This window comes from Serinus canaria, chromosome 8, assembly GCF_022539315.1.
Source record: "Serinus canaria isolate serCan28SL12 chromosome 8, serCan2020, whole genome shotgun sequence".
NCBI classification, from domain to species: domain Eukaryota; kingdom Metazoa; phylum Chordata; class Aves; order Passeriformes; family Fringillidae; genus Serinus; species Serinus canaria.
In genome coordinates, this window is record NC_066322.1 from 16,505,745 (window position 1) to 16,519,790 (window position 14,046).

The 14,046-nt window shown below is 36.0% G+C and overlaps 1 protein-coding gene across 8 annotated transcripts in view; it reads right to left on the reverse strand.

Annotated features, from left to right (window-relative positions):
* EVI5 (ecotropic viral integration site 5) overlaps window positions 1-14,046 on the reverse strand; it is a 70,369-nt gene that overhangs the window by 22,113 nt on the left and 34,210 nt on the right. For all 8 annotated transcript variants that reach the window (XM_030226435.2, XM_030226442.2, XM_030226439.2 and 5 more), the window contains 5 exons: window positions 12,635-12,769; window positions 10,420-10,560; window positions 9,723-9,881; window positions 7,955-8,101; window positions 5,066-5,161 (listed from right to left, as the gene is read on the reverse strand). In XM_030226435.2, the coding sequence (XP_030082295.1) occupies window positions 5,066-5,161; window positions 7,955-8,101; window positions 9,723-9,881; window positions 10,420-10,560; window positions 12,635-12,769 (678 nt within the window). The remainder of the gene's footprint in view (window positions 1-5,065; window positions 5,162-7,954; window positions 8,102-9,722; window positions 9,882-10,419; window positions 10,561-12,634; window positions 12,770-14,046) is intronic.

Genomic DNA, 14,046 nt, shown 5'->3' on the forward strand with positions numbered 1-14,046 from the left:
CCAAATTCGTTTAGCATCAGGCCAGGATGTATAGCTGGCCACACAAGAGTGCAGGAACAGACTGCTTTAAAAAAATGCTGATTTAAAATACCTGAAACCATTACTGTAGAATGCCCTCCCAAAATCAAGTTTAGTACTCATAATAAAAAAGGTTTATACAACAAATAAATAAATCACCAGAAAGCACCTGAAAAACACTGGAGGCCTTAAGCTGGCTTTTGCTGCTTGATCAAAGTTTAAGATACAGAAGATCAGTGTAATCAAATTCCATTTGCAGGTGTTGCATCCCAAGAGGAGTACAATTTTTCTAAAACACTCAATTATCACATCAGATAGGAACGGAAATATACGTCAATAAGAAAATAAGCTGGTTTAAATAATAAGGAAACATCTAGGCTTGTTTTCATTTTAATAACTGTGAACTTAAAAACACAGAAAAAAAAATGTTTACATAGGCAGTCAAACTCCAGGCACACTAGACAACTGTCTGTTCCTCAGATAACATTTTTACTAAAAATGACTGGAAGATAGGATGTTTCCCTAAAACCCTTAATTTGATCTTTTCTGGCTTAGAAATATTTACTTGGTAACAACTAGCCTCAGCCTCTTTTCAGGAGAGGCTTTAAAATTCTTACTTTGTGGCAAAAGACACTGCATTAAAAATGTAAATTAAGTATATTCAGAAGAGTAGATGTGGTAACTAGTGTCCTTTCAGTGACTTTACAGTGACTCATTCTAGACTTTCAAAAAACACATCACTAACATCACACACCACTATTGATAAGAGTAAAAAAAGGGTTTCCTGTAATTTGAAAAGATGGAAACAATTTCTTTACTGAACAGGCAGTACTTGGAAAAGTTATTAAACAGAGGTCATAGAAAGGCTTAGTTCTAAAGAAATAGTGCTAAAAGTTTAAGCTGTGGAGAAATTACTAGCACAATCATGGATTTCTTTTACAGTTGTTCTTAAAGCTGCTTTGACCGAGTTAGAGATAGGGTAAATGTGACAAAATTCTCTGAATCTGCCAGGAAACACAGCAGGAAGAAGTGATGTTACTGTCTGTCCAGATCAACCTAACCAAAAGAAGAATTAATTATTATGGATATTTTTTGCTTTAAGATTACTCAGATGTAAAACTAGTTTTTCATATTACGAGTATGCTCTATACTGCCCAACTCAAGCCAGCCATGGTTAATTTTAAGAGGATACTACATGTCACCAGCCTGCAGAAATGGAAGGAAAGGAGTTAAGCTGCCAAGCAGAGACTACAGCTGCCCCTCTCTGCTTCCTCAACCTGCCCACACTTCCACTGGTCTACTGCTCCTCACCCTAGGCAGCTGAGTGACTGCAGCTTGTAACTGATTTAACCCTGCCTGAATTTTTCTATTCTTCTTGAGGCTGAGAGAGGTGGGGCTGCTCAGCCAACAGAAGAGAGAACTCCGGGGAGACCTTAGAGCCCTTTCCTAAGGCAGCTACAAGAGAGCTGGAGAGGGAGTTTTGACAAGGGCATGTAGTCACAGGACAATGGCTTTAAACTGAAAGTGAGTAGATTGAGATTAGATATTAGGAAGAAATTCTTTAATGTGAAGATAGTGAAGCAACCTGGTCTAGGGAAAGTTGTCCTGCCCATGGCAGGGAGGTTGGAAAAAGATCTTCAAGAGTCCTTGCAATCCAAGCCATTCTGTGATTCTATTTTTACCACCCACACATAAACTGAACTGGCAAGTGAGAGAAAAATAAAGACATAATAGAGGAGTAAACAAATGCTGATAAAGTAAACCTTTGTTTCCACATAACAGGGTTATAACATCAGGGTTTTTCTTTGTCACTTCTGGGGCTTAGGTATGTGCAACATAAGTTAAGCTTTAGTTATACTTCAATTCCGTGCTAATTTTGCATGGAAAGTGTAAAGAAAGACCTAGAATATCCATCATGTATTGGACAACTCATTGCATTTCAATATACTTACACAAAAGTTTAAAAGCTCAGCATCATGAACTGAATGCTCAAACAAGACAAGGTGACATTTAGAAAATATTAAGAAATAACTTCTTAACAACATAATAAACTGACAACTTGTTGCAGAATTACATCTGTTATTGAATGATAGTTCACTCTCCATACCAGTCATTATTACTAACCAAAACTAAGACTGACCCAGAAACTGTGATTTAAATCTAGCATGTGTGTGTGTGTGATGTCAGATCAGTTCTTATGTGGGAGTAGTGATACTCTGCATTACAAATTTAACATCACTGTCTTGCACCTACACCTACATAAACTTTTAAAAGAAAACCTTGCAATTTAGGTTAAGCATTGCTACGGCCCATGTGGACCTGGCAGTGAATCCCTTGAGCTTCTTAGAAAAGCACCACCCCCCTCAAAAAAAAAAAAAAAAAAAAAAAAAAAAAAAGGGAAGGTTATGTGGTAGGTTAACTTCCCCCCTTCATTTTTATCAGCTTTGAAACAGCTTGACAAGCAGACCTATTTGTGATGCACTGTGCATCTGTTCTTTAATGCTGGTGCCTATTCTCCAAGACTGGCTAAATGTATTTCTGGTATTAAATATTGCATTTCAAGTCATTAAGGCAACTTCTGATTAAAAGGGCCTCTGCTCCCCACATCAGGTGACACCAATTACAGCTGTCACCTGATTACAAGCTGAACAGAAGAGAGCGGGAGGCAGCTCTTTCTCCAGTGATGAAGAAATTATCTAGATTTTCAATCTCCTTTAAAATTCCCTTTTGTTTAAACCCTATTATCAATTGCATGTTTTATGGCTGACAAGCTTTGGGAATTCAGGATTTCCAACTCCATTATTACATTTCTTTTGGTGCAGTGTTTCAAAGGCTTTTGAGCATGAGTACCCAAAAAGGAAGTTTTGATCATAAGTTTCATATTTGCTGGCAAAACACACTGGTGAAAAATATCTGCTTAGATTTTTTAAAAAATCCCAGACATCTATCACAGTTCAATAAAAGCAGTTCAAGTAATGTCCATAGTGTCAAAAATAAATAAATTAACATTAGCAGAACTTAATTCTGCTAAATTATTTGTTTTAAATACGATAAAGTTCACACCTAAAATCTGTATTTCACAATTGAAGAAATGATCATCCCTGCTAGTTTAAGTTTGAGAACAGATGTCCACCAAAAACCTAACAGGGCAAACTCATCAAATGAACGTGAACCTCAGCCACAAAATTACTCCATACTCCACTCCTGTATACAAAGAAAGCACAGCCACTCTCACTTTTGTGAAGAAAATAAAGAATTTTACTAAGATCAAACTCAAGAAATCATTAGCAGGTGATAATCTGAGAATACCATAAAGACTGGGACTTGAAGTGCACTTTGGAAGGAAACAAAAAACCCAGAACAATAAAAACATAGATAAAAATTGCATTGTGCAAAGTAGTACTTGTGAAAAAGGAGAGATGATGTGAATAAACAACTGAACCTGAGAGAGTGCAACATTATGACAAAACAGGAACAGTGTGATCTTTAGATGCATTAGCTAGAATCATAAAATAGATTACATTCCTGCAGCTCTTTCTGTCTCATGACAAGGTATTATAAAAATCCATATGCAATTCTGGATCCCTAAGTTAAGCAGAAATATGGAATAGGAATAAGAGAGAGCAATAAAATGATGGAGCATGGATGGTTTGATCAGTTACACAACAGAAAACCAAGTCAGATGTATCTACACTAAAAAATGAACACAATTGGAATTGCGTGACAGCTATCCAAAAATTCCCAACTGATCATTAGGGGAATGATCACCATTTCATAAGATACTGACTACATTTTGAGAGATGTGAATCTATCAAACAATGGAAGCAGATGGCATTTGAAGTCTGTGCTAAAGTAAAAATAATGTAAAATGAGTACTTTCTTACCTGCTAAATCACATTGTTTGAAGTAACCTTTAAACTTCTCCTCTCTTTTTTTAAAATGTCAGTTTGAGCAGAAGATTGACCTTAACTCAGCTACTCTTGTTATCTTACTAGATGATAAATGATTCATATGCAATGCTTACCATACTTATCTAGGCATTTCTAATGTAGAGATCACAGCATTATCTAAGCATTATATGATTTAAAGAAATGATTACTTTAACTTTCAATAAGTTTAGTGCCTGCTGAACTAGAGGAAATATAACAAAAATTCTTTGTAGATTCCATATACGAAGAGATGAAAAAGACACAACTAGCTGAGAAATCATAAGGAAAACGTGGCTTTGAAACTATATAATAACATCACCTCAAAGGAAAGATTTCAGAGGGAAGAAACACAACAGCAACCAGGTTTAAAAAAAGTAAACCAGAGAGTAACTAGATTGTAACTTAGTCAAAATAACCAAGAAAAACTTTGCATCAGAATTCAGACAGGACAAAAGTTTATGATTATAGAAAGGTCAGACTACAATAAGACATCATGATTTCCCAAAGCCAAGAAAATTTAAAGCACAGCAATCTCTGTTTTTCTCATTGAGGGACCAGCAAGTTCATGGGATGCTGAAAGCTCCAAAAGGAACTGAAAGCGTAAGGAACAACACAGAGGCCAAAGGATGCATCTTGAGATCCTACACTGACGTGGTAGCAGTAAATATTTCTGGTTTCAAGATTTACATGAAGAGAGCAAGAGTTTTACAATAAATCCTTCAATACTGATCATAGCAGAAGAGGAAGCACAGAAAAAGAAAGCTGCTGGAATCAAAATTGTATGCAACTTTTTTTGGACAGAGGATGTTTTTAATCTCATCTATTAATTGGTAAGAAGTAGCAATTACAAGAAAAAAAACCCAGAAGTCAGAGTTAAAAAGAGTGTTGTCTTTTACATGGTATTTGTACATAAGGAAGTATTAACACCTCACAAATATGTGCCTAAGTTAGATTTAAGGCTTGTACAGGAATTCAGCAATATAGCATTATCCCACTTGGTAAAGCAGTGTCTTGTATTCACAGTACAGTAATAAAGAAACACAGCAGAGGAAGAAAAAAACTCGAAGTACAAAATCTAATCAGTATCAAGTTTCACATTTAATGCCATCACTCATTACCTGGATTTCTAATTCAGCAATTTGCTGCTGGAGTTCTGCCACAGCTGCAATGCGGTCTGCCTCACGGAGCCGTACTGCCATCACTTCTTCTTTACTCTGAAAGAAGTCAGAAATGGGATCTAACTAGTACCAGTTTTAGCTGATTAAAGACTGTGCACTGCTTTTACTCAAAATCCTGAGAAAATTTAATACACTGCTCTGCAAACTACCACTGTTCTAAAGAACTTAAATTTAGTTTGAACCCGTAGGAGGAGCATGTAATAATCTAATATAAACTCTAAAGTATATTAATCTAAAAAAAAAAAAAATCTGTGCAGATGTGAAAACTTGCTGTTATCAGTTTCAAGGTCAACTGTCTAGTTTTCCAGAAATAATATACTGTAAATTAAGAAAAAGAATCAACATTATAAAATAAACCAGCTCATGCTTTAATTTTGGACTTATATATAGAGAAACAGCAAAGCTACACAAGTGTTACTTATTTCATCATTTCCTTTGTCCTAAAAAATAAATTAAATACAAAAACAAATGTATTCTCAACCTCATTTAGTCCAGCTATCTTAGTCACAGTAGACATTTTACAACAAAATACTAATGCATGTAACCTACAATCAGCCTCCCACTGTAAGCTTAACCTACTAGTCTGTCTATAAATGACAGGTAATTTGAGTTTGAAAAACAGAGAAAAAATGTCCAGTTTCATGAGGCAAGTCCTCAAGACTTCAGAGTATAAAACAAAATAAAAATATTATATTGTCAGCAGCCTGGTACAACTACAGAGAAAAAGCAGTGTTAGATAATTATCAGCTGAAGAGCAAACAGCTCTGGGGAAGAGATTGATTAGGTTCAGGAACACCTACTTTTATAGCAGACTGGTGTAACTAAACAGCATTTACTGCAAATCAATTCCAGTACTTCAGTTATTTTAATGTGTGCTTCAACCAAACAGTACTCAATCACCCTTCATTAGACAGTACAGTTAAAATAAAATCAAACATATCAAAGCTTATCCATAGTAGCTAATCTAAACATGCTACCTGTTTGGTTTTGGTTCCTTTTTTAAATATTCCTGTAATGGAGGTATATAATCTACAGGACCCAACTAACTGCACTTGTAATCAGTGAAGCCCATTTCAGAGAAATCTATCATCTACAAAGTTTAGCCATTCTTGCTAAATTCTGTTGCATGATTGCTTAAATAAAGCCAAACCGACAAGTCCACAGGATTGCACGTATTTAACTGAAAGCTGAAGGAAAGACTGGCTTGGTTTGACTTTGGGATCAGAGATGAGTCAGTAGTGCTGCTCTAGATGGCACTAATGCTTTATCTCTGAAACAGAGCATGTTCTCAATAATTACCACAGAAATTGATATAGTAGGAAAGACAAGATTGGGTCGGGGCACAAACCTTAAGTTGTAATGTCTTTAGCACAACTGATTAGAAAGATCAGTGGTGAGTTTCAAGAAAAAATTTGAAATTGAGTCCTTGCTGTAGAAGTAGTAATCAGATAAAAAAGGGAAAAACATAACAACACACACCTGTGGCAAAAACAGTTGCCATACAGGTGGTATGAGATGCAACTGGCTACAAAAAAATTAATTTCTGCTTAAGCATTTCAAGATATCTTTTAAAAGAAAAATACAAGCTCCTGAAATAACATACCAGTTTATTATGCATATATTTGGAATTGAAAATCTAAATATATACTTTTTGAGACAGTAGAAATATTGCTATTTAGCCAAGACAAAAATAAAACTAGAGCATGATTTCAAACAACTTGAAAAAACAGAAGAAAAAAAAATCCAACATCAGTTAATAGAAATCAGGAATAACTGTTGTTGTTTCTGGTATATAATCAAATACAACTTGTTAAACATCTTACAGTGTAAATTGTAATATTTTTTCTATTAACTGCAAAAAATGTTTCAGGATCTAATGTTAGGATATGTCAGTGAAGATACTTCATTGGCTATTCACCATAGCTACTTTCAGAACTTCACAGAATCTCTAAAGAGTATGACTGGTGCTCTACTATTGTGACACTCTTCTCCAGCCCATGCTAGAACATTGTTCTACAAATGTATTATCCCATTGAGAATACTTATGGGTACTAATTCATTAATCAGCTTAAAGACATATTGCTCTTTACATAGTCAACATAAAACAGAATACTGATTACACAGTCTCAATCCTCAATCTCTTAAGGATTAATGAGCACCTTCAGTATAAAAAACTAATCAAACAAAGAAAGTTATGGGTTATATGAAAAAGGCATCACCAAGATTATGATTACTATTAAAAAATCAGTAAAATTAATCCAAGCATTAAAAAAATAGCACTTAGGAAACCAGAGGTTATGGCAAACAAGAAAGTCAGTAGAAGCAATTTCTTCTAGTTAAGATTCAGTGTCTTTTTTCCTAAAAGCTTGTGATGGAGTTTGATTGGTCATCAGAAGTTACTTCTTTACTGCGCTGTACATTCAAGTCCCACTAGAAACAAATGGAACCAGCAAAACAGAAAGAAAAATGAAAACTGGAAAGAGTCTGTTGCTGAGGAGTGTCTTTTTATATTATACACAGACACTTTTCTGAGTAGAACCATGCTCTAAAGTAAATGTTTATCTTCATGGGACCACAAAGAAGCAGCTCTGTCAAAACCTCAAGTGGTTCTTGTGAGATAGTAAATTCAAAATGATATTGTAAAAGATAGTAAATTCAAAATGATATTGTAAAAGATAGTAAATTCAAAATGATATTGTAAAAGTAAAAAGAATTTTGGTTTTATGATTTATGCTTCTCAGTTAAGACACAATTTTATCCAATAATGGCAGACAAGACTAAAATATACATATATTAGCACACAAATATTCTTTTCAGGATATTGTTTACCTTGCATTCAATCTCTGCTTGTCTACGTTTTGCTTCATTCAACTGAGCCAGGAGTCCTTTGTTCTGTGCAGAAAGATACTGCACCTTCTCCTGTAGATTGGTAACCTCTTGCTCTGCCCTTCGTAAGTGATTACTATTGATCTGATTCTGAAATATATGGCCAAAAAAAGGAAAAAAAATACATGTTAAGGAAAGGATATTAATCTAACTCCCTGACGTCTGACAAAAGAGACTTAGAGATGAAACAGACCTTTGATGAAAAAGCATTCAGAGTTTTCCAAGTGTAATCAGAAGAGACTGCATAACATTTTGCTTATCACCAGGATAATCAAATTGTTCTTAAACAGAAGACTCATTGTAAGAACATTATTGCAAAGCTCCACCACAATCCACTAGATCTCTTTTTCCTAATTTGTTGCCTAAGTAAGGCAGATTTGGTGAACTTGTATCCCAACTACACTATGCATCCAGGAAAGATCAGGTATGTCAGAAATACTGACATTGCACATTTCCCTGCCCAGTGAATTCCTGAAAGCCACATGGCACCTTAGTTGAGATCAGTGCACAAATACAAGTCACAGCATTTGTACCTGAAGCTGTGCACACCATACCACGAGAATGGTATTTTTGTCAGATGACAGCTGAACAGCCTAAGCACGTACAAAGACTCCACGTGTAACACTGAAGAGAGAAGTACCAAAGTACATGGGAGGCAAACAGCAGGATCTCTCCGCCCCCTACTGACCAAAACAATATTGACACGTTAGTGAAAATTTTAAAAGGTAAGGCAAGAGGAAACTTGTTCCGTTGGTATAGACGAAGTGGTGCCTCTGTCAGAAAGGCACCTCTTTGTCTATACCAACTGCCTTCATATGCCTTCGTACGCCTTGCAGTTGGTTCATCTGTCTTCGGGAGCATGTCCTTACATGCTCTCCTGCTTTCTGGAATTGCTGAACCTTTTCAAGTAAAGCTGTTGATGTTTAGTTTTCTGGATGCATAGATCTCTTTCAAAAAGTAACATTTAGCAGGTATTTCATGGGACGATTTCTTAGAAGCCTCATACAAATCCTTCTCAATCATCAGCACATTGTGCTTATTAACTTGAGTGAAAGTTTACTAATAGAATACAAACTCAACACTTTAGTGCATTCTCATTTCAGGTGCTAAGCAACTTATTCCCCAGTTATAAAAAAAGAATCTCGGCAGTCAAGGTATATTTCTTCACAAACCTCAGCAGGCGTAAACCCATGCTTTTCTGTTCTGGCACATTAAAGGCAAACCTCGTGCTAAAAACCCCTGACCAATAAACAGCTGCTTTGCTGAATCCACAACTTAGTAACCAGATTCATTACCTCAGCAGAAAATCAATCACCAATTTCATCAAAAGAAAGCACACACTGCCACCTAAACATTACTGTTATCAGAACTGCTAATCCGATTTGTGAAATTTAAAACACCTTAAATATACTTTTGTTGTTATTACACCTGTTAAGACTTAATGACTTAAGATACACATTCAGTGTCTAACAACTAACCCAAATTAGAAATTCAAGAAGCATAGTCCTGAAAAAGATTGAAGAAGAGACATTAAAGTTAGACTGCATGCACTAGATTCTCTCATCCCTGTCTAAGATAAGTAAAAACATCCCATATTTTGGAACTGAAGTCCTGCCTGTAGATAGTGAAGATCATCATCAGGTATCTACCATTTAACACCAAACTGCCAGCACCCAGCTCAATTCACACATCCTAGTGTTCAATAACATACCTGTGTCTCCACCTCCATCATTCTTTGTTTGGTCTCTTTCAGTTCAGCCTGAGTTTCTGCTTCTCTCAAGCGCACTGTCATCAGCTCATCCTGTAGCTCATTCACTGCATTTTTTCTGGGAGGATCTTTCCATCTTCCAGTGGTACGAGCTAGGTGACGCTAGAAAAACGGCATGGTTTTGCTGGCAATGCCTGATCATTCCTGGTGTTTCCTTACTTCATCTAAGGTCTCAGTTATATGAGGACAAATAGCTAGAGTTCCCCTGTTGATCCTAAAAGCTAAAAACCCATGGAAACTCACTGTTTTTAAGGACAGACAATTAAAAAACTGAACACATTCATTCCTAACTACATTAAGTCAGAGAGTTGCAAGTATATCCTGAGACTTTCATCTATTTCTAGCTCTTTTTAACATGTAGAAAAGTGGGAGTACTGATCAGGTATTATTTCCCTCCTACCTCCTACCATAACAGTTACCTGGTTGCACAGGCCCTCTGCCATGGTTAACAACTAGGCACCGATTTCCAACATATTTTTGAAGTTAAGTTTCTTCTGACAGCTGAATTTAAGGATTTTCTCACATCAGCAGTTTGATCCATAATCATTAGTTTCTACTTGATCTCAGTATCTCAAAATTTTATAGTCTTATGCTTTATCACTGAAAACAAAAATTCATAAAATTGTATTGCAACCCATACCTGCCAGTGTTCCTCCAAATCTTTGACTTGCTGCCTTAGTTCTTTGAGACCCATCAAAGATTCTGCTTCTCTTAATTTTACTGCAATCAGTTCTTCTTGTAGTCTGGCAACATTTTCCTCATCAGGGAGGGAGCTGTTCCTCTGCAACAAGGACCATCCTCTTAAATATGCATTTGAATAAAATTGTGCTTAGTGAAACCCAGTCCAAGAACACAGACATGTAAAAATAGCTAAGGAAACTTTAATGCACATCCTCTGCAAAATAAAAGCCATCAAAAAAATCTAAGCTTCTGGATATCATGTGTACAAATAGCTTCCAACTGCCAACTACAAAAAAAATTTATAAGGTAGTAGTTCTAGGTATTCTTACTTCAAGCTTTCCCTGAATGTTATCCCTAACAAAATGTTACATTTACAATATCTGCACACACTATCAAAATATGGAGAGTAATCTGGAATTGATTTGATCTAGTTGATAAAAAGTAAAACAAACAATGAACTGAAATTACACCTTAAAGCTATAACATTTATTTAGGTTTACAGGAAAAATAATAAATAGAAAGCAATTTTTTAGGAAGTAGGTCATCAGCCTTTGAAAAGGAGAACAGATATGCTGACAAAGGAACCACCTGTTAATATTTATAAACAACAACCAGTCAAGAGGTCTTAGAGGTGAACAGTGCAAGACACATGAGGAAAAAGCAGAAAGGTGAGAGAAGGCTAAACAGAAAACATGAAAACACCAGGAAAAGCATAACAGAGACAAAATCCTAATGATGGAAATGTGCGAGAAAAACAAGAGGGGAAGAAAATGGACAGGCCATCTACAATATCCCTACTACAAATCACTGTTCACCAAATATTCAAAGCTGAACTGTTCTTCATCACTTTATTTCCCTGTAGTTGTTTTCAGCAAAATCAAGTGTTTTTTGCAGATGTATAATACTGTGACTGTTGTCAGGTTTTCTTGAGAGTTGAGTAAAGCACCTGATTAACATTAACAGAACACATCACAACAACCATTGATTAGCATTCCATGGGAATTTTGGGATGTGAGTATTGGCAAATACAGGAAAGGAGAGGGTTTGTTTCTCAATGCTTATGGCAATGTCATTGTGGCCATGCAAATCTCAGCTCATTCAGCAGAAGCTCCCCAGGTTACACGACTCATCACTACCGGCAGTAAAGAGCTCTGCTGGAGGAATGTCAGGGGCTTCAGCCGCTTGTTCATGTGCATAAATTCATTATGACAGACTAAGATATTACTGTATGCCCGAGTTTGTCTGGTGCACCAGAACTAATCCCACTATTCCAGTTTTTCTTCACAGCTAAGTTTTCATTGTATGCTGTCTCCATGCTGATGAAGATCAAGGAGTCTCCAGAATTTTGAAAAATACTTTATATCCTGAATTCTTACCAATGGTCAATACAGTAAAAAATACCACACTACTAATACTAAGCCCATCAGATAACTGAAAAATAAATCTTGACTCCAGTGGGTTAATCTAATTAGCTAGTAAGTTCTAGCCAAAGTCTGGCTATATAGCTCATTAAAATTTCCTAAGGAAATTAATTCCAAAGTCAGTACAACAAGATCTGAAAAGCTTGCTTTATATCAGGTCAGTTATTGGGGGTTTTTTTGGGGTTTTTTTTTTTTTTTCTCTTGCAGTTAAACTTTGCTTCAAAGAAAGGTAAATGTTTGACAGTAGGTTTGAGTACAGGTTGAACTCTGGCATCAATAAGTTACAAGCTAGCATGGCACCCAAAAAGCAGTAGAGATTCTGATACTGAGTAGTGAAGGGATAAGGGATTCTTTCCCTGCCCATAACGGGAATGGTAATATTGAACCCCTTCTTCTTCCCCTTCCAAAATATTTAGTTTCACATCATCTCAATGCTCACTCTAAGCCCACTGCTCTTGTTGCAGGATGTAATTTTGAAACAACTGATGTTTCCTGTCAGGACTTCACCAGAATGCAAGTCTTCCACTACAGCAGGCTTCAGGAATAGAAGAAAAGCCATCAGTTATTCACAAACCTTTCCCAGCACTAAGAGACCTTAGTTTTACTGTTGTACTTCCAGGTTTAAAAAGCATCTTGCAGTCACAGAAGCATAGAAGAGAAGGTCCTAGAGCACAGTTCTGCTTGCTAGGAATGACAGGGACCTGTAGTTTGTTTCTAGTGCTGTTCTGGATAGAAGGTCCTGGTTTGATTTACCTTTTCCATCTCTAGAACTTTATCTTGCATCTCCTTCAGGGCACAATGGGATTCTGCTTCACTCAGCCTGGCTTGGACCAGCTCTTTTTCCAGCTGTAGCACAAAGTCTTCACTGTATCGTGAACTGCATTTATGCTACAAAGTTTGCAGAAATATGTTTAGTATGAAGTACAGATTGTTTGAAAGGGGTTTTATACACCAGATTTGGTGGGACAAGTACATTCAAATGTCTAATATCAGGAGTAGAGGCATAAGTGCTTATCATATACAAGTTAGCAGTCCAGACTGCTAACTAACGTATCCCTACTGAAACAACTGCAGCTGCACACAGCCGAATGTGTCTGACAAAACTGAGACCCCCCCCACCAGTACTGACAAGCAGCAACTCACACTCTTCTCTCATTGTCAACCTAATTGAAAGATTCTCAAACAATCTGTGATTATTTTGTGATCTGCAGAAAAAGATGTTTGGGAAAGACTAGCTAATTACAAGATTAGTACAAATATCACTCAATCCTTGTTCATTTGAACTCCAATTCAACAGAATCCTTCCATAATCTTGGCTTTAAAATAAAACTAAATGACTTTTACAAAGTCCTAAAACTTCAGTGACTTTGGTTTGCCCTTTTCTTCAATCCAGCTCTTGGGTCTCGTTTGCTCACACACTATATATTCCTTCTGAGATTCAGATACATCCAACTGAAGCACTTATATTTAAAAGACTCTCTTTTCCCCCAAACAATAGTTAAAAAATACATTTTATTTCTTTCCTGGGTCACTTTAAAATGACCTGTCAGTTTAACAGATTGTCAAACTTGCTTGATGGGCAACACCAACCTAAATCAGGCATTAAATTTCTGACTGAAGAAAAAAGTGGGCGTTGAAATCCTCAAAGCGTAGTTGTTTAGATACTGTGTTTACATAGCTACCCTGAAAATTACATTTAGAGGAAAACAATATATTTTTGGTGTCATTAACTACATTGTGAAATATAAGTACTATGCTTGGATTCATAGATTCAGTTTTAATTAACAATTCAACTTTTTAAGGATTATTCATTATACTAAAGATACAGCTGTGTCTTACATTATGTTTGCACCAAACAATTTAATCTAAAGTTTCATCATAGTTTGCATCTAAAAAACAGTAAAAAAATGAACAGAACTCTTCAGTTTCACATGCTTCTGTTAGGGTGCGACACTCTCTGACTTTTTATGTATAAATAAAAGGCAAACAGGACAAAACAAGGATTTAAATGTATACAGTCAAGGATTTTTTTTTTTTTTTTATACTTCTGCATGCTAATTGAACCTTTCGTCAAGACTTACAGTACAATCTGAATTCAAAATGTACACCCGACTCTTAGTGTTACTATATTTCTTGAATGTATATGTGCCTACAGGAAGCTGTAA